The following is a 17,683-nucleotide window of genomic DNA, read 5'->3' on the forward strand; positions in this document are numbered from 1 at the left end:
CCCCTTCCCCTCCTCACCGGGCAGCGACTCCCGGGGGGGCTCCTGTGACGGATGGGGCCGCGAGCCAAGGAGAAATGGCAAGCGGAGAGGCTAATGGAGACCTCACCTCTGCTTCTCCATTAGCCTCCCGCCGCTCGGGCTGGTGGCTGCAAACTCAATTAAAACATCTGCACTTTCCCCTTCTCAATTACATCTCCGTACACTTAAAACCAAACAAATTGAATCGCTCCGCTGCCTCGGGCTGCAAAGGCAGTTTCTGCCAACAAATTTATTGTCGCCATAAAACGCGGCTTGATTTATGTTAAAATATTAAAACGCGGCTTTATGATGGAAATAAACACTTTCTCCTGTGGTTCTCTCGGAGGACCTCACAAGCAGCGGAGGATTTTGGGGCTTGGGCTGTAAATCTGGAGTCAAAGTGGCAGCGGGGATGGATTCGGGCTTTTGTGGCACTTCAAGGAGCGATGGCCACGGAAGGGGAAATAAAAACCTCGAGCCTGAGAAGGGGTTAGGCAGGGCTTAAACCTCACCGAGGCACAGCACCTTCCCTTGGGGTGGCACAGGCACGGTGACTGCACCGTCCCCGTTTGGGACCGACACCTTCCCGGCCCCTTCTCCTTTTCTGGTTGCACATTCCCGATTTTAGGGAAAACCATTCCTACCCAAATAGCTGGGGGGGGGACACCTTGGGGCAGCTCCCGTGGGACATGGCGATGCCGGGGCTGGCAGAGGCAGGGGTTGAGCAGGATGGGTGCCGGGGGGTGCGGTGCCAGCAGCCCCGCCGGCAGCGGTTTCCTCGCCCAGGGCGCACACAAACGGCAGCCCAGGGCGGCGCGGGTGCCAGAGGCGGCCGAATTAAAAAGTGATTGATTAGCCCATTTCCCCAGGAAGAAATGCCATCGCTCAGAGCCTGCTAAGCGTTAAATACCCAACTTCTGCTTTGGACAGCCCGGAGCCCCCACCGACCGACCTCGGGGCTGCTCCTCTCCCATCAGCACCCCAAATTACCCCCCAAAAAGCAGCTTTTCCCATCCCAATTAGCATATAAATTAGAAATGCAAATACCACCACCATGGGGGGGACCTGGGTGCTGGGGGCACACGGGGGAGCACCCGGCCCTGGCTGCCCAACCCCGGGTCCAGCCCTGAGTGGTGCCTGGGGCCGTGCCCACCCTGTGGGCACCCATCCCCGGGCCACCTCCCCCGGCAGCACCTCGGGGTGCCCCATCCCTCGCTGCCCTCAGCCTTCCGCAGCAAAGCCCTTCAATAAAACATGAGGCGAATCCATTTGGCTTCTGCTGAGTCACCGGGGATATAACTAATTAATATAAAACGTGGGTTGGGGATTTTTTTTCCCCCTTTTCCGCTCTGTTTTGTTATTACAGCCCCCAAACCCTGCTCAGGCTTGGCTTTGGACCCCACTGAGCCCAGCCGAAGTTGCAGCGCTCTGTGCTGGCTTTTTTTGGGCCAGAAAGCCACAATTTGGGGGAAAACTCCCCAGGGCACTTGGACCCTGGTGGGGACCAGCCTGGCCAGAGCTGCCCCACGCAAAGTGGTGCCATGGCTGGGGGTGGCGCGGGAAGGCTCCCCCCACCACGTTCATTCGTTTATCGCCTTTAGTTTTCCATCGCCACCTTCCTCCCTCCCCAAGCGGCCTTCGGAGGGGCTGCCAAAGCAATTAAGAGACAATTGCAGTGATAAATAAGTAACGGGAATTAAAGTGTCAGCACCAGAGCGCGATGGCAGCCAGGCTGCCGGGGGGGGAGGTGGGACACTGGCTGGGTTTCACCCCAGCCAGATGGACGGATGGATGGACGGACAGATGGATGGACAGGCAGGCCTTGCCAATGCTTCTGTCCCTGGGCAAGGAGTGTTCAGACCTTTCCTGACCTCTGCGGGGCTTTGCAGACATCCCTTTGGTGCTCTTGCTCACCAGCCATCCGACCGGGATGGGGCAAGGAAAGGAGGAGCAAGCCCGGGGGGGCCAAGGAGTGGTGGCCCTGTGGGACACCTCGGACCCGCTGTGCTGGTAATGAGGGCTGAAACCAGCAGGCTGGAACTGAATTACGGACATTTCCCCCAAATCTTGCTCTGCAGCAGCTATCCCAGCCTGCGCCCAGGAGCGGCGGTGCCAGCCAGGCATGGAGACGCGAGCGGGACTGGGGCTCAGGACCATAAGCATTGCTGTGGCCAGGGGGACAAAGCCAAGGGCAACACGGGGCTCACTGCCAGCGGTGGAAGAAGGGTCCCCAGCCAGTTTAAAATGTCTCTTTAATGACCTAGATGTGACGCTTTGAGTCCCTTGAATGAGCCAAAACATGACGGAAACACGGCAGCGATGAGTTCGGTGTCCCCAGCCAGCCCTGCCTGCGGGGCGAACCCAGTCCGGCCCCGAGGAGGCTCCCCCAGCGGGCACAGACCCGGGTTGGAGCATCCTGCTGCCGGCGGTGGAGGACCCCGGGATGCTCGAGCACATCCCCAGGAGGAGCACCGTGCCGCAGCCCGGCCGGGAGCCACCGCCTTGCCTGCGGGGAAGCCGAGCAAAGGGCACTTTGCTTTTCTCCCCCTGGAGAGGAGGGGAGCAAGCACGGCCCGCGCAGCCCCCGTGTCCCCCCTCACACCTCCGACTCCAGGCTGGAGACCCGCCGCCAGGACCCGCCGGCGCAGGGGCTCGTCACCCCGCGAGCCGCCAGCCTCTCCGGCCCCACTGCCCGCAGAAAGCCCGGCTCCCCACGCCTCCCCCAGCCTCTGCAGGCTCCGTCCCAGCGCCCCGAGCCCCGGCCACCCCCCAGCACCCCAGGGTGCTCACGGGGTGGCGGGGACCCACGGGAGAGGTGCCCTAAATAGATGGGCAGGTGAGCGTAGGAGTCCATGTAGGCGTAGGGCGCGCACGCGGTGCCATGGGGCTTTTGCCGGCACGCTTCCCGGTATGACGGCAGCCGTGCCACGGGCGAGCGCAGCGCCCGTCCCGTCCCCACCAGCCGCCCGGCGGCCTCGGGGCAGTGGGGGCCACAGCTGTGGGCAGCCTCGGCTTCGGGGAAGAGGTCGGGGATGTCGGTGCGGGTGGCGGGTGGGTGGGCGCCGCAGTGTCGCAGCGCCGTGGCTCGGTGCTTCTCACCCTGCTCCCAGGACGCCCTGGCCGTGCTCGCCCGATGGCTTGGATGCTCCCGCTCCGCTCTGCAAGTCCTGGCGGCTTTTGGGAAGGAGCTGTGGGCACAAGCAGGAGGCAGGGAAGGGTTTCCCACCTCCCTCCTCGTCTCCAAGGTGGGGAGCAGCCGGGGCACTGTCCCTGAGCCCTGGTGTCCCCCATCCCCGTAGAGCAGGGGGGTGTTGGGCAGCCGGTCCCCCCGCTTGTGCTCCCTGTATATGTCCGGCAGCGGGAGCTCCCTGGGCGATGTTGGGGTGGCAATGGGGGCACCAATGTGGTTCCCCATCACCATGTGCTCCCCAAAATCCTCCTCCGGTGCCGTCTTCGCTAGGAGGTGGGGCAAGCTGCCCGCCACACAGCCCCGGCGGGCTTTGTCCCCAGCACAGCCCCCCTGAAACTTCAGGGGGTGAAGGACGCGGGGGACGCGCTCGCTCGCTCCCCTCCGCTTCTCTTCCCCGGGCAGCCGCGAGTCCACGGGGATGGGCAAGGGGAGACCCGGGGGGGCCCCCTTGGGAGCATGGGCTCTGCCCAGCCTCTCGACGGGGGCCAGGCCGGAGGAGAGACCCCGGTGGGTGCCGGTGCTGTTCTGCACCACGAGCTGGGGTGTCCTGAGCGAGAAGGTGGTCTGGAGGTGCTCGCTGCGGTTGCTCCAGTCCTCGATGGTGCGTGTGGCGTGCTCCAGCGAGCCGCCCACGCTGGCCGTCGACACCATGTCCTTGGCGGCCTGCAGCATCTTCAGCACGTTGGCTTGGGCCGAGCTCGCCGTCACGTCGGGCGTGGGCGCCCGCCCGGGGCTGGGCAGGGTCTGCACCCCGCTGAAGCAGCTGTAAATGCCCTGCGGAGAGAGCGGGGACGGCGCACCGTCAGCAGCTCCCAGAGCCGTGCAAGGGCTGCCAACACCCTCAGCACGAGAAATCGTTTTGGGTGGGTTGGGAAGAGCCAGGAGCTGGCCTGAGATGAGTTGATTGAGTGAAGGCAAAGCTGAGATCTCTGCGTGAGTCCCCTGTCCCACCTCAGGGTGGCTCCTGTCCCCCACTGCTCACCCAACACCACCCCAGGCACCGAAAAGCCAGCAGAAACCAAAGCCCTCCAAAGTCCCCTCCCCGATGTCCCCTCCCCGATGTCCCCAGCACCACGAGGGCAGGGGGCACGCACCCTGCTGATGGCCAGGAGGAAGTCGAGCTTGTGGGATTTGGGGACGTTGTGCCGCAGCTTCCAGTAGACGAGGTGCTCCCAGGCGAAGACCAGCAGGCTGAGCCCCATGGCCACCAGCAGCATGTAGAAGACCCCGGCCATGTTGTCGATGTCCAGTTTGCTGCTCATCACCTCGTTCTTCTCGTTCTGGCAGATCCCCGACAGCCACACCGTCTCTAGCTTCTGGGTCTCCCCTAGGACCATACATAGCCACGGGGGGGTGAAAACCCACCATGGGTACCCAGCACAGCCCCAGGAAGATAAAATCCCCCCAAAGCCCCCAGAGCTGCTCTCGGCTCAGCCCTTGCTGCTGCCCCCAGCCTGAGCATCCCCTGGATCCTCCAGGATTTCTGCCATGTCATTTGTCCCTTGTGCCAGCTCTGCCCTGTCCCCTCCCCACATCCCAGCCCCTCCGATTTTGCATATGGCCCTGTTTAGGATTTTCCAGCCTGCAAGAAGAACAGAGACCCCCCGAGGGAATAACCCCACCACCACCCAACTGGACAACAGCCAGATTTAAAGCCACCTCAAAGGTGCAACCCGGCTCACCCAGCCCCTCGGGACCACCCTACAACCCCCAAGGAGCACGGGACCCCTGAGAAGCTGTCCTGGGCACGCACCATCTCCCAGGAACTGCAGCAGGGCCAGGTCGATGGCCCGCTTCCAGCGCGAGTCCTTCTGCAGGGCGATGCCGTAGCCCGTGGTGGCGAACACCTTCCCCGAGCCGATGGTCACCAGCTTGCAGCCCTCGTCCTTGCCCGCCATGTAGTTGAGCACCGCCGCGTCGTAGATGAAGGCATCCAGCTTCCTGCCCGCCACCAGGAGGGACGGGTGAGGGGGGTGTTCCATGGGGGGTGCAGACCCCTTTTTGGGGAGCTGTGCCCCTTTCGGGTGGCTGTGACCCAGCGGGAATGGCTGGGACACTTTTTGGGGGATCTCAACCCAAGCTTGGGGAGCCACAACCCTATCTGGGGGGTGAGGAACCCAATCTGGGGGGGATGCGTCCTATTTGGGGGGGGCTGTAGGAATCTCTATGGTCTCTGCATGGGTTTGTACTCTTTTCTGGGGGGGGTATATCCCATTTGGGAAAGCTTTATGGAGCCGTACCCCATCTTGGAGAGCCGTACCCCTCCTGAAGAGCTATAACCAGGCTGGGGAAGCCGTAGCTCACTTGGGGGGGGCTGACCCCATTTCAGAAACCATACCCCACCTAGGAGGCATCACACCGTGCCTCGGGGAGCTATGTGGAGCTGTACTTCACCCGGGGGACCCCCACCCCAGCCGGGGGGGAGCCGTACCCCATTTTGAGGCTGGTGAGGGCATCCTCCACGGAGCGCTGGTTGTACTTCACCATGTGGGTGTGCATGTCGGGGTAGTTGCTGCGGATGTTCCTCTCTGTGCTGCCGTTGGGGACCGTGCCGAAGCGGAAGGGGGGGTACTGCTCCTGCGGCTTCTGGAACTGCAGCGTGGAGCCCAGCAGCGCCGTCACACGGGGACCGTGTCCCCCCCATGTCCCCACCAGGTCCCCCCATGTCCCCACCATATCCTCCCCATGTCTGCACCAAGTCCCCAAAGCCACCCATCCATCCTCCCACCCACACACAACCAGGCTGGCACAAAGATGTGCCCCCCCCCCCCCCGCCCTTCCCCAGGGGAAGGTCTCCTCACCCAGATAACCTTAATTTTTGAGGGGGACCTGGGGGAGAACCGTGCACCCCCACCTTCCTGTCGCTCAGCCCCGACACAGTGTCGATGTACTGCTCCTGGATCATGAAGGCGGCCAGGTTGGCCGTGTAGCTGGCAAGGAAGATGACGGCGAAGAAGGCCCAGACGAGCACCATGATCTTGCTGGTGGTGCCCTTGGGGTTCTCGATGGGCACGGAGTTGTTGAAGACCAGGGCCCACAGCAGCCACACCGACTTGCCGATGGTGAAGGAGGGACCGCCTGGCCCTGGTGGGGATGGGGACAGAGGGGACAGGTGTCAGCATGGCTGGGGACGTGTGCCCTCCCCACACCCACCTCCCCCAACTCACTTTTGCCGCTGGTGAGGTTCTGGTTGTAGCCGACAGGGCTGAAGTACTCAAACACGAAGACGGTGACGGCCACCACGGTGAGGCACATCACGAACATCATCACCCACACAGCCGGGCTGTAGGGCTCTGCAAAGGGCAGGAGGGTCCCCATCGGTCCCGAGACATGTCCCCATATCCCCGTGGGGACACCCTGGAGCCCTCCCCAAAAGACCGGGCTCGTTCTCCCAAATATCACTGAGCAAATCCTCGGTGAGCCAAGAGGGACGGGGGATGCTGCGAGGGGGACGTGGCTGTGCTGCGGATACCACCTGGGTCTCATCAGTGGGGGATGCTCGTGGGATGCTGCTCATCTCTGGGGCCATTGCTGGGGGTTTCCCACGGGATTACGGGTTATCTACTCCCTGCAATGGCCCTAGCCTCGACAGGGGACTGGGGAGATGTGTGCTCAGGGCCACCCCTGTCCTCCGGCGTGTCCCCAGCAGGAGCCCGGCCCCACTCTGGCCAGGCTGGGCTCTTGCTGCTGTGTCTCTGGGGAAAGCCTCAAGGAACCCCCCAGCTTCCAGCCTGAATTTCGTGGTGACCTTGGCCGGTCTCCTCGCCTCCCTAGGCTGCAGTTCTGCTCGTTTAAAACTCATGGGAAGTTTTAGCACCGGCAGCTCCCTGCACCGGGGCTTTCCCAGCTTAGGTTGGCTCTGGTGAGGGCAGCAGGGGGCTCAGGTCCCAAAGCAGGGCTCGGTGCCAGCAAACCCCCGGCTCCTCCGACCCCACAACTCCATCGTGCAAGTAACAATGAGGAAAACCCAATCCCTGCCTCCATCTCCGTAATAACAGGATTACTTGGGCAAGAGGAGGAGAAAGCCCCGGTGCCGGCGCCGCAGCCTTCCCCTGTGGCTCACAAATAGGATTTTTTTTCTCAGATTATTAAAACCCAGCAATATTTCCAACCCACCCCTGCGGAAGGCTGGGATGAGCCCGCCCGCGCTCACCGAGGAAGGCGGAGGGTGAGACGGTGCCGTTGCTCCGCGCCACCATCACGCTGATGCCGGTCTCCACGAAGGGCACGGAGAAGTCGACGATCTCGGAGCGCTCCTCGTTGATGGTGAGGGAGCCGATGGCCATGTCGGCGCGCCGGTAGTACACCTGGGGAGGGCCAGGAGAGCTCAGGGCGGGCTGAGGAGGAGGAGAGCCGAAGGCACCGCCGTGCCCCGGCAAACAGTGCCCCGGGCAGGGCCGGGGGGGGTCCGTGCCCTGCGCCCCCCTACCTCCCCGATCATGCCGTTCCACACCCCGCGGACGATCTTGCCGTGCTTGCCGTTGGTCACCAGATAGAGGTCGTAGGAGAACTTCACCGCCTTGGCCAGCTTCTTCAGGATGTCGATGCAGAAGCCCTTGCAGCACAGCTTGGTGTAGGGGTCCGCCAGGCCATCGCCACTGAAACACCACAAGGAAATGTGGGCCTGGGTCCCCCCAGGGGGTGCAGAGCTCCCCTGTGGGGCTGGGGAGCTCGGCTTGGTCCTCACTGTGGGGAGCGTGGGGGTGTGGCATGGGAGGGGAAGGGGAAGGGGGTAGGGGTAAGGGAAAAAAGGGGAAATCAGAAAAAGGGCAAAGGAGAAAGGGGAACAGGGGGAAAGGAGAAAAAGGGAAAAGAGGAAAGGGGAAAAAGGGGAAAGGGGAAGAGGAAGGAGAAGGGGAAAAGGGAGAATGGGAAAGGGGAAATGGGAAAGGAGAAAGAGGAGAGGAGAAAGGGGAGAGGGAATAATGGGAAAGGAAAAGGGGAAAAGGGAGAGGGGGAAGGGGAGAGGGGGAAGGGGAGAGGGGGAAGGAGGGAAAGGAAAACAAAGGGAAAGGGAAAGGGAAAGGGAAAGGGAAAGGGAAAGGGAAAGGGAAAGGGAAAGGGAAAGGGAAAGGGAAAGGGGAAAGGGGAAAGGGGAAAGGGGAAAGGGGAAAGGGAGAAAGGGAAGGGAAACAAGGAAGTGGAAGAGGAAGGAGGAGAAGGAGGAGGAGGAGGAGAAGGAGGAGAAGGAGAAGGAGAAGGAGAAGGAGAAGGAGAAGGAGAAGGAGAAGGAGGAGAAGGAGAAGGAGAAGGAGAAGGAGAAGGAGAAGGAGAAGGAGAAGGAGAAGGAGAAGGAGAAGGAGAAGGAGAAGGAGAAGGAGAAGGAGAAGGAGAAGGAGAAGGAGAAGGAGAAGGAGAAGGAGAAGGAGAAGGAGAAGGAGAAGGAGAAGGAGAAGGAGAAGGAGAAGGAGAAGGAGAAGGAGAAGGAGAAGGAGAAGGAGAAGGAGAAGGAGAAGGAGGAGAAGGAGAAGGAGAAGGAGAAGGAGAAGGAGAAGGAGAAGGAGAAGGAGAAGGAGAAGGAGAAGGAGAAGGAGAAGGAGAAGGAGAAGGAGAAGGAGAAGGAGAAGGAGAAGGAGAAGGAGAAGGAGAAGGAGAAGGAGGAGAAGGAGAAGGAGAAGGAGGAGAAGGAGAAGGAGAAGGAGGCATTGATGGGCTCCCCAGGCCCCCGGTGGGTAAGCACAGATCCATTCCCAGCATTGCTGCAACCAGGCAGGCTGTGGGGCCACCTCCTGCCCTGCCTCCAGCCCTGTCCCAGCTGAAGCCAGCACCTTCCCAGCCCGTGTCCTGGGGGGTGGCCGGGGACAGGGGCACCAGCCCCGCTCACCTGGCGGAGGCGTTGGTCTGCTTGCGGCAGGGCACGGTGTTGCGCACGCAGACGCCGGTGCTGGGGTCAGTGTTCTCCACGATGACGAAGGGCCGCTCCTCCAGCGTGGCCACCGTCAGGTGCCGGTTGTCGACCACGGGCTGCAGGAAGGCGCCGTAGCGGGGCCACACCGGGTACTTCATGTGGATGATGCCATGCTCCCATTTCCCCACCTGCCCCGGGTGAGAGGACATCATCATCAGTGTGGGGCTGGGGGCTACGGGGGGCCCCCGCACTTTCAGGGCTCATCCCCCACCGCAGAGCATCTCAGCCACAGTGAGTCTGGGGGGGTCCTGGCCCGTGCCCAGCCCCCGGGCTCCTACCATCTCCCAGAGTCGGTGCTGGTTGAGCGAGATCACCACCATGGTGGGCCGGACGAGGTAGCCGCCCTCGTTGAAGGAGAAGTCCCGGTGCTCCCAAGTCACGTTGAGGAGGTGCCTGGTGGGGACACGGCACACGGTGAGCCCGAGCCCTGCAGCCTGCACGGCCCCAGCGCCACACGGCCCCGACCCTCCCTGCCTCCAGCTGGGATCCTGGGTCGGAAAAACACCATGAGGAGATGTTTTGGGGCCAGGAGAGGCGACCCGGTTTAGCCCCTGAGCAGTGGGGTGCTGCGACAGCCCTGCCTGCGAGGAGGTGATGAGGACGGACTGCTGCGGGGTGAGGAGGGGCAGAAGCACAGATGCTGATGCTGCAGCCCCCAAAGGAGCCCTCAAAGAGCTTTAAACCCCCTCCTGGGACCCCCATGGGCTTCTGAAGCGGCACAGGAGAAGCCAAGAACTGCCCCAAGACGCTCAAGAAGAAACCAAGCGGAGAGGCACCACCACCAGCCTCCAGCACCCTCCCCCTGCCCATCAGCTCCATCGCCCTCCCCGTCCCCTTCCCTCCTCCATCTCCCCACATCCCCAGCACAACGCGGAGCTCCCCGGACCTCACCGGTAGAAGCTGCTGTTGGTCACGGTGGTGGCAGGCGCCCGGCAATCCCGCCCCACGTCCGGGAGGAAGCCGTGGGCTCGGAAGTAGCCGGCCGCCCCCATGGCGATGATGGCCACCCCGTCCCGCACCTTCTGCCGCAGGCTGAGCTTCCAGCTCTCCGTCACCACGCTGATGAGGCCGACGGGGAAGGAGGCGGGCGGCAGCTCCATGTTGCCCACCGCCAGGCTGGGCACGATCCAGACGTAGCCCGGCCCCACGAGGCCGGCCTGCTCGGCCATGGCGAAGAGGAACTCGGCCTCCTCCCGCGAGCAGTAGGCGATGAGCACCTGGGCGTCGAGCTGCCGCAGGAGCCGCTGCGTCCTGGAGCCGCTCCGCTCCTGGCTCATCTCAAAGGTGAGCACGTCCTGCAGCTCCCAGCCGAAGTAGCTGGCGTCTGTGAAGGCGCGGATGACGTCCAGGAAGATGTTGTAGCCCGGGTAGAGGCTGGTGATGACGGCGAAGGAGCCCCAGTCGTATTCCTCCAGCACCTTGAAGATTACTTGGATCTGCTGCTCGATGGAGACGCCCAGCTGCAGGAAGGCCGAGCTGGGTTCCTGTGGGACGAGGAGGGGTCAGGGGGTGCTTGGCACCGCAGCGCCCTTGCGGACCCCCGTGGATTCACCACCGTAGAGAGCTGCAGGAGCTGTGGGCTGGTGGGGTCTGTCAGGTGGAGACACCCAAAATGGGACCAGGTTGTCCCTGTGGGATCTGCAGAACCATGGCTATCACCCCATTGCACAGGGCCAAGCCTTCCTGGCTTGTTGGCCAAAACCCATCCAGGGGTGTCCAACAGAGACCGGTCACTTCCCCGTAACAGTGTCGGGGAGCAGCTCCCACCCCGCTACCTGCCGCCGCCTCCCATCGCCCGCCCCACCTCCCCAGCCATCTGGCCTCTCATTAGCAAATCTTAATTGAGCTGATTCTGTCTTAAATGAAGCAGCGAATGGCATTTGCAGAAGGTCGCGAGCAGGCAGCAGCCTTTCGCCACGCAGACCGCCTCCACCTCCAGATTTTTTTTTCCTTTGAAGCTGCAGACATGCCCGGAGGGGGCTGAGGAGCAGGGGCATCACCCCCCAGACCCCCCTCGGGGATAGCTGCAGGACAACACCGCCCATAGCAATGGGGTGGCTCCAGCCAAGGCCACCTCACCTGCTGCCGCCTACCCGCAGCTCGGGGAGCTTGGCACGGGCAGACCTGCAGAGGGGACACCCAGGGGGTTTAGACCCCAGAGCATGAAAGCGTCCCCTAAACAGCTTCGGGGGGGCAGCCAGATGTTTGCCCCTGCCCTGAAGAACACAGCTGGGATCCCTCTGAGCTGCTGATGCCATCCAGGTAGAGCCAGCACCGGGACTCCCCAGGTGCCGGGTATGGGACAAGCAGCCAGGGAGGGGATGAGAAGGGGATGAGCCAAATCCTGCCTGGAAAGCCAAGGGGTCAACCCCCGGGGAACAACCCCGGTGAAAGCCTCACCTTCGGGGTGAGGACCACTGCAGACCCCCCACTGATGCTGATGACGGGGACCTGGGTCTGGGAGGAGAGGAAGTCAAGGATCTGGGCCACCGCCTCCGTGCCGACGTTGTCCTCGAAGACGATGCCGTGGATCTTGTGGCTGGCCAGGACGTTGCAGATGTGGGTGAGGAGGGTGCTGGGGTTGGTGTCGTTGACGATGACGGTGATGGGATGGATCTCCACGGGCATGTCCAGGAAGCTCTGGGGGCTCAGGCGGGAGCGGATGTGCAGCGGGTAGGATGTGCCCCCGAACACCACGGCCACATTGACCACCGGCTCCTCGGGGCCGGGCAGCAGGATGTCGCTGAAGGCGGCCGAGCAGCCCAGCACCAGCGACAGTAGCAGAGCGGGTGCCAGCACTCTGCCCATGTCCACCGCCGCGTCCCTGCAGGAACCGACACAGCCCCTCACATCCAGCCCTCCGCCAGGACCCCTGCTCGCCCAGAACCCCTCTGTGCACCACCCCGGGGGGGGGGGGGGGTGACCCCCCATAAACGAGGGGACCCTCATCCTTCGGAGGCTGGATGTGGTGCAGGGATGAGCACAGGGCTGAATCCCCCAGCTCAGCCCCTTTGGGGGTGCAGAGGTGCTGGTGCCCAGTGCCACATCCCTACCCCCAGCCCCAGCCCCACAAATCCTTCCCAGCCGGCCCCTGCTTCCCACCTCCACCCCATCCCCATCCCACCACCTGTGTCCCCTTCCAGCCCCACTGCCCTCCTTCCCCTGCAGGCCACCACTGTCAGAATTCTTCTTGCCCCCTTGGCAGGGGACAGGAACAGCAGCCGGAGGTGACAGGAGGAGCTGGATGCTCCTTCGTGCCTCCCTCCGCAGCTGACAGTCACCTGAAATATTTAAAGGCTGAACGCTGACGTCCCCCTCCGCACCCTCCTCTGCAGCGCAGAGCGCAGCTCCCCAGCCAGGCAAAGGGGCTCGGGGTGCAGCGGGGCTGGGGACGGGCAGCGAGAGCCCCTCGGCTCCTGCCCCAAGCCCCCACCAGCTCCATGCTGCCTGGAAGGCCACCTGCCTGCCTGGTGCCTGCAAGCACCAAAATCCGCCATCACTGCCTGCTCCGCCAGCTTCGGCCGTGCTGGCACCCAGGCTAAGCACCCAGGGTGAGAGCAGCGCTTACAGAGGGGAGAAAAAAAATAAATCACCTTTAGCTGCCCCGCATCAATGCAGTAATGGATTTTTGGCTCTCCAGGACTGGTGGTGGCCCCTTTGCACCAGCCACAGCTGTGCCGCCAGGGCAGGAGCCCCCCTGCATCACACGTGCCCTGCGGGTGCCCTCCTCATCCCCCGGCCCCGGGGCTGTGCGAGGCGGCCGAGCGGGCAGGGGGTGGGCTGGGAGCCGACCGAAAGGTGCCCTTGTGGGAGGATTCAGCCGCACGGAGCCCTGCCTCGGCGCTCTGCAGAGCCTGCCACCCCAGCACATCCAACACGCCAGCCTGTGCCAGGGGGTGACATCCCCAGGGAATGTGCACGGCGCTGCTCCCCTGTGATGGAGCTCACCCTATAATTAAAACCTGCAGGGAATGCCAATTCCCCTCCCGCCCCGAGCCCTGTTGCCCCAGGGCCACCACCGGCCACGGTGGCGCTGGCCATGACCCGGTGTCACTGCGTGCAGCAAGATGCCAGCTGCCAGCTGGCGCTCGGAGTCGTCACTCGGAATCGTCACTGGCAATTAAAAGCCGCTGTTGCTTAACGCACCCTCGGCACAGCCCGAGGTTGGGGTTGGATTCGGGGTACGGGCTGCCCTGGGGACCCCTCCGTGCCGTGCCGATGCTCAGCCCCTCAGTACACAAACCCCTCGTTGCCAAAAGCACCGCTGACAGTTTGGACAGAAAACACATGAAATAACCCCAACGAGTGCACCCTGATGCCAGGACCTGGCATCGCAGCGTGGGCATGAGCTTTGGGGCAGGGGCACGGCCACCCCTGGCGCCCCTTCCCACGGCACCGGGGGGTCCGCCCTGCCCTCCTCGCCCCCTCCTGCCGTCCCGCACCGCGGCAGCCACGACGCCAAGGCGGTGGCCGCGGCCCCTTGGCCGGGGAGGGCGGCCGGTGACTCATGTTGGCACCGTCCCACGCTACGGCACGGCCGGGCCGGCAGCGGGGTGGACCGCGCCGCCCGCTCCTCGCCGCCATTCCCGGGTATTTTTAGTCCCGAGATAAATAATTCATCGGGAATCCGGCACCGGCTACCCGAGCGGGGAGGAAGGGGAGCAACACGCCACCCAAAACAAACAGAGCCGCCCTCCCAGCGGCTTTGCCCAGCTGATTCTTCCTCAAGGACGTTTAAATATACCCCGAGCCCTCGCGGCGGCTGATCAGGCTCCTTCCACCAGCCCTGGCACTTCTCCCATCCCCAGCTAGCACGGGACGGCCGGGCTGCAAATCCTCCTCCTCTTCCTCACACCTGGGCTCGGGGGGACTCCTCCAGCACTGATTAATCCACGCACAGACTCCAAAAAAAAAACCCTCCTGCAAAGCCGAGTGCTGCCTGCGAAGGGGCTGCTCACAGCCAGGCTCCAAATGGGGATGGATTTGGGGAAAATGGACCAAAAGCGAGCCCCTGGCCCTCGCCCCCAGAGCACGGTGACGATTGCAGGGACAGGAGGTGGGCACGGGCACAAAACCCTGTTGAGCCGCCGCTCAAACCCCCGGGGGAATAAATCCCCATCCTTGCCAGGGAGCCAGCATGGAGGGGCTGGGGCTGCGGGGCTGGGGCTCTGCGCAGCAGCGGGGCTGCAGCATTGTGCCCGGTGTGGCCTCAGAGGAGGCTGGCGGGGGCTGGAGGCCGGCTGAGCCCCTTGGGCAGCTGCTGGGGCTCGGTTCGGAGCCAGCCCCGCTCCAAAATGGCCGGGTTTGGGCTGCAAAGCGCAGGGAGGTGCTGGGGCGCAGCCAGCGCGGTGCCCTGCAGCTTCTTCTTCTGGGGAGGGGGGTGGGAAAATGGGATCTGGGGGGGAGAACGCAAACTGCAGGAAGGCTGCCGGAGGTAGAGGAGGAGGAGGACCGAGCGTGTCCTGTTTGGTGCCCCAGGGGATTTGCCAAACCCCGCTGGCTCCTCTGGGAAGGGGGGCAGGCGGCCAGCCCTGGTGTCAGCATGAACCTGGGGCAGGACGAGGCACGGGGGCACAGCAATGCCACCTCCCAGCAGCCTCCTCTGGGACAAGAGGACACCAACGGGGCTGCTCAGTGGCTTTTTGGTGCTTTTGGGGGGTTTCTGGCAGCTTACCCCCTTTCCTCTGCGCAGCTTCACCTGAGAAGCCAAGCGCTCGCAGAAAGCTGCTCCAGGCACTACTTGAGCCCTCACCTTCCTCCACCTCCTGAAATGTTATTTTAATGCAACAGGGAAAGTTTGCTGCTGGTTTTAAACCTCCTTTTTGCCCTCCCTCCATCTGTCCCTTCCCTGCTCCGAGCCCCAGCACAGCCAGGGGAGAGCTCATGCAGATATTTTGACCTCATGGAGGGGAGAAATAAAACCCCGAAATGCAAAACACCTCCCGAGAAAGAGAAACCTTATCTCAAAAAAAAACCAAACACCCTCCGAGCCTGAAAACCACAGGGAAGAGACAGCACGGGCAGGGGAGGGGGACGGAAAGGACAGAAGGAAGCGGACCCTGGTGGGGATGGATGCCCGGGGCACTGCTGGGGATGGGAAACGGGTTTGGTGCTGCCCAGGTGAGGGGCAGGGACCTCAACAGAGCCCCCCGAAAGAGGAAAAGCAGCAAAACCTCCCCAAAACCTCCCCAAAACCAACTCTTGGCTGGGGACCTGGAGATTGTGGGGGGGAGAAGCGGCGGCAGCCAGCGGCGAGCGCCGTCTCCTTTCAACCTTCATCCTCCAGCACCCAGCATCACCCTCCTCATCCTCCTCCTCCTCCTCCTCCTCCTCCTCACCGGGCACCAGTTGCGGGCAGGGGCCCGGCGGACCCCGCACCCGCACGCACCCAAACGCAGCTTAGGAAAGGTCGAAGATGGATTAACCCAAAATAAACCCCGAGCGTCCTCCTCCCGCTGCGTTACGCAAGGTGCCGGGGGGACGGGGCTGGGGGCACCAAGGTGTGGGGGGGTCCTTTATTTTTCTGGGGGGGGTCTCTCCCACCCCCCCTTAAAAATAACCCAAGCTGATTTTTCATCCTCACCCCAGGACGTGAGGACAGAGGGAACGGGTTGGGAAATAACCCAAGCAGCCCCCCCCCCAAATAAAATCCCACCCAACTCCCCCCTAAAAGTTCCTCCCGGTGGCAGCGGAGCCCGTCGGGGGGCTCGGCCGCCCCCAGCCCGCCCGGTACTTACGGGACCAGCGCTGCTCCGGCTGCCTACATGCCCCGCACCTCCGGGGGGGCTGCACGTCCCGGGGCCGGGGCACGGCTCCCAGCGGCCCCCCCCGCCCCCCCGCCGCGGGGCAGCCCCCGGGGGCAGGATCGGTCCCCGGTGCGCCCGGCGGGGCCGGTCCGGTGCGGGATGCGCGGGGGAAGGGGAAGGGATGGGGTGGGAGGTAGGGTGGGGGGCCGGGGGGGCCGGGGGGGGGTCCAGCGGCCGCCCGTCGGTCCCGGCCTCGTCCTTGGAAGAGGAGGAGGAGGAGGAGGAGGAGGAAGCTCTGCAGCTGCGGCAGGGATGGGAGCGGAGGAAGGAGGGAGCGGGAGAGGGGTGGGTGCGCACGGGAGGGGGGGCCCGAGCTCGCCCGATGCCAGCAGGTGTTTTGGGGGGGGAGGACGGAGGGGACGGCCCCCCCCCCCCCCCCCGGCTTCATGCCGGCCGCCCCCCGGGAGCCATGCCCGGGACGCCCGGGGGGAGCCGGCGGTGCTGGGGGCCGGAGGCTGGGATGCGGGCACGGCCGGGGCCGGGGGGGGCGGAGGAGGAGGAGGAGGAGGAGGAGGAGGAGGAGGAGGCTTGGCAGAAGGACGAGACAGATGTCCTCCGGGCCCCTGCCCTCCCGCCTCGCTGCCACCTCGGGGCTGGCCTCAGCCCCCTCCCCGATTTGTGCCTTTGCAGCCAGCGGTGGTCCCAGGCTTGGGGTGCACGGGGGCCAAAGCCCCCCCCCCGACATCCCCAGGAGGGAAAAACAACACCACGAACTGGCACAGCCCATGCAGAGCCCCCCCCCCCCAATCCCTCCCCATCCTCAGCCGGGCATTGCCCCCTGCAGCCCACCCCCAGGGGCAGCCGGGTGGGTGTGCAGGGGTTGGGGCTGCACTCGGGTCCCATTCCCCCTCCCTCCACCAGCACCTTCCAGCCCCTTTGCTGACTTAACTGGTGAGGACTGGTTGGCCACCCGCCCCTGGTGCCCCCCAGACGGGCACAGAGCAGCCCCGGGGCCCCCGTCGGTGGCAGGGGGGGCGCAGAGAGCAAAGCCCCCGCAGGCAGCAGCAGCCTCCAGCTGTCACCAGGAGCAGTATTAAGGCATCGGCTGATCCCTGGCACTGCCTGAGAGCAAGCCAGGCCCGGGGGGGGGGGAAAGGGGGGCTCCAGAGAGGGGAGGGGGACATGGGCAGGGGCCCCGGTGGGGTCTTGTTGTCCCCAGGCTGGGCGCTGCTGCCTCACGGCCCCAAACCAGCCCGAGCTCTGCAGGGATGCTGGTGGGGAGGCCACAGCTCCCCATGGGGCTGGAGCCAAGTTCAGGCTCTGCCAGTGGGGCAGCTGCTCCAAACCCTCAGCGTGCCGCGGCTTGGAGCCACCAAAACACCACAAATCGTCCCCAAAAACACCTGCCCATCTCCTCCAGCACCGGCTGCCCGCGGTGCCTGGGAGCTGCCGCAGGGGAAGGGGAAGGTGCCCGGCGCGGTGCCACGGCCACCCCAGAGAGAGACCTTCAGGGCAGCGGGGTGGCTGCCACCCATGGTGGCACCACGGCCACCTGCAGCACCAGCAGCACCAGCAGCACCAGCAGCAGCACCAGCAGCAGCACCAGCAGCAGCAGCACCAGCACCATTTCCCTGTGCCACCAAACACTCTGCTGTCACCGACTCTGATCCCAGCACCAACCAAGTCCCTCCCCACTGCAGTTCAATGACCAGGGCAGACGTACCCACAGCACTGCCAGAGCATGGAAAACCCATTTCCAGAGAGGTTTTATCCTACAAACCCACACTGCTCGCAGTTAGCCCTGGGCTGGGAGCACAGGAC

At 64.0% G+C, this 17,683-nt stretch overlaps 1 protein-coding gene across 3 annotated transcripts; it reads right to left on the bottom strand.

The window, feature by feature from the left end:
* Positions 1-116: 116 nt before the first annotated feature.
* GRIN2C (glutamate ionotropic receptor NMDA type subunit 2C) lies at positions 117-16,595 on the bottom strand. 3 transcript variants are annotated; one of them, XM_080560348.1, is made up of 13 exons: positions 15,854-16,595; positions 11,517-11,940; positions 10,008-10,600; positions 9,395-9,509; positions 9,033-9,244; positions 7,638-7,806; positions 7,362-7,515; positions 6,376-6,501; positions 6,063-6,292; positions 5,640-5,800; positions 4,962-5,149; positions 4,303-4,535; positions 117-3,982 (listed from the first exon to the last, which is right to left on the bottom strand). In XM_080560348.1, exons 2-13 carry the CDS (start codon positions 11,922-11,924, stop codon positions 2,615-2,617), a joined length of 3,957 nt encoding a protein of 1,318 aa, XP_080416474.1. In that variant the 5' UTR covers positions 11,925-11,940; positions 15,854-16,595; the 3' UTR covers positions 117-2,614. The 3 variants fall into 3 exon arrangements, with proteins under 3 accessions (XP_080416474.1, XP_080416475.1, XP_080416473.1); XM_080560349.1 differs by lacking the exon at positions 15,854-16,595 and adding an exon at positions 13,861-13,879; XM_080560347.1 differs by lacking the exon at positions 15,854-16,595 and having other exon boundaries at positions 11,517-13,992.
* Between the last annotated feature and the right edge of the window lie 1,088 nt (positions 16,596-17,683).

This window comes from Anser brachyrhynchus (assembly GCF_964034855.1).
Source record: "Anser brachyrhynchus genome assembly, chromosome: 18".
Lineage (NCBI taxonomy): Eukaryota > Metazoa > Chordata > Aves > Anseriformes > Anatidae > Anser > Anser brachyrhynchus.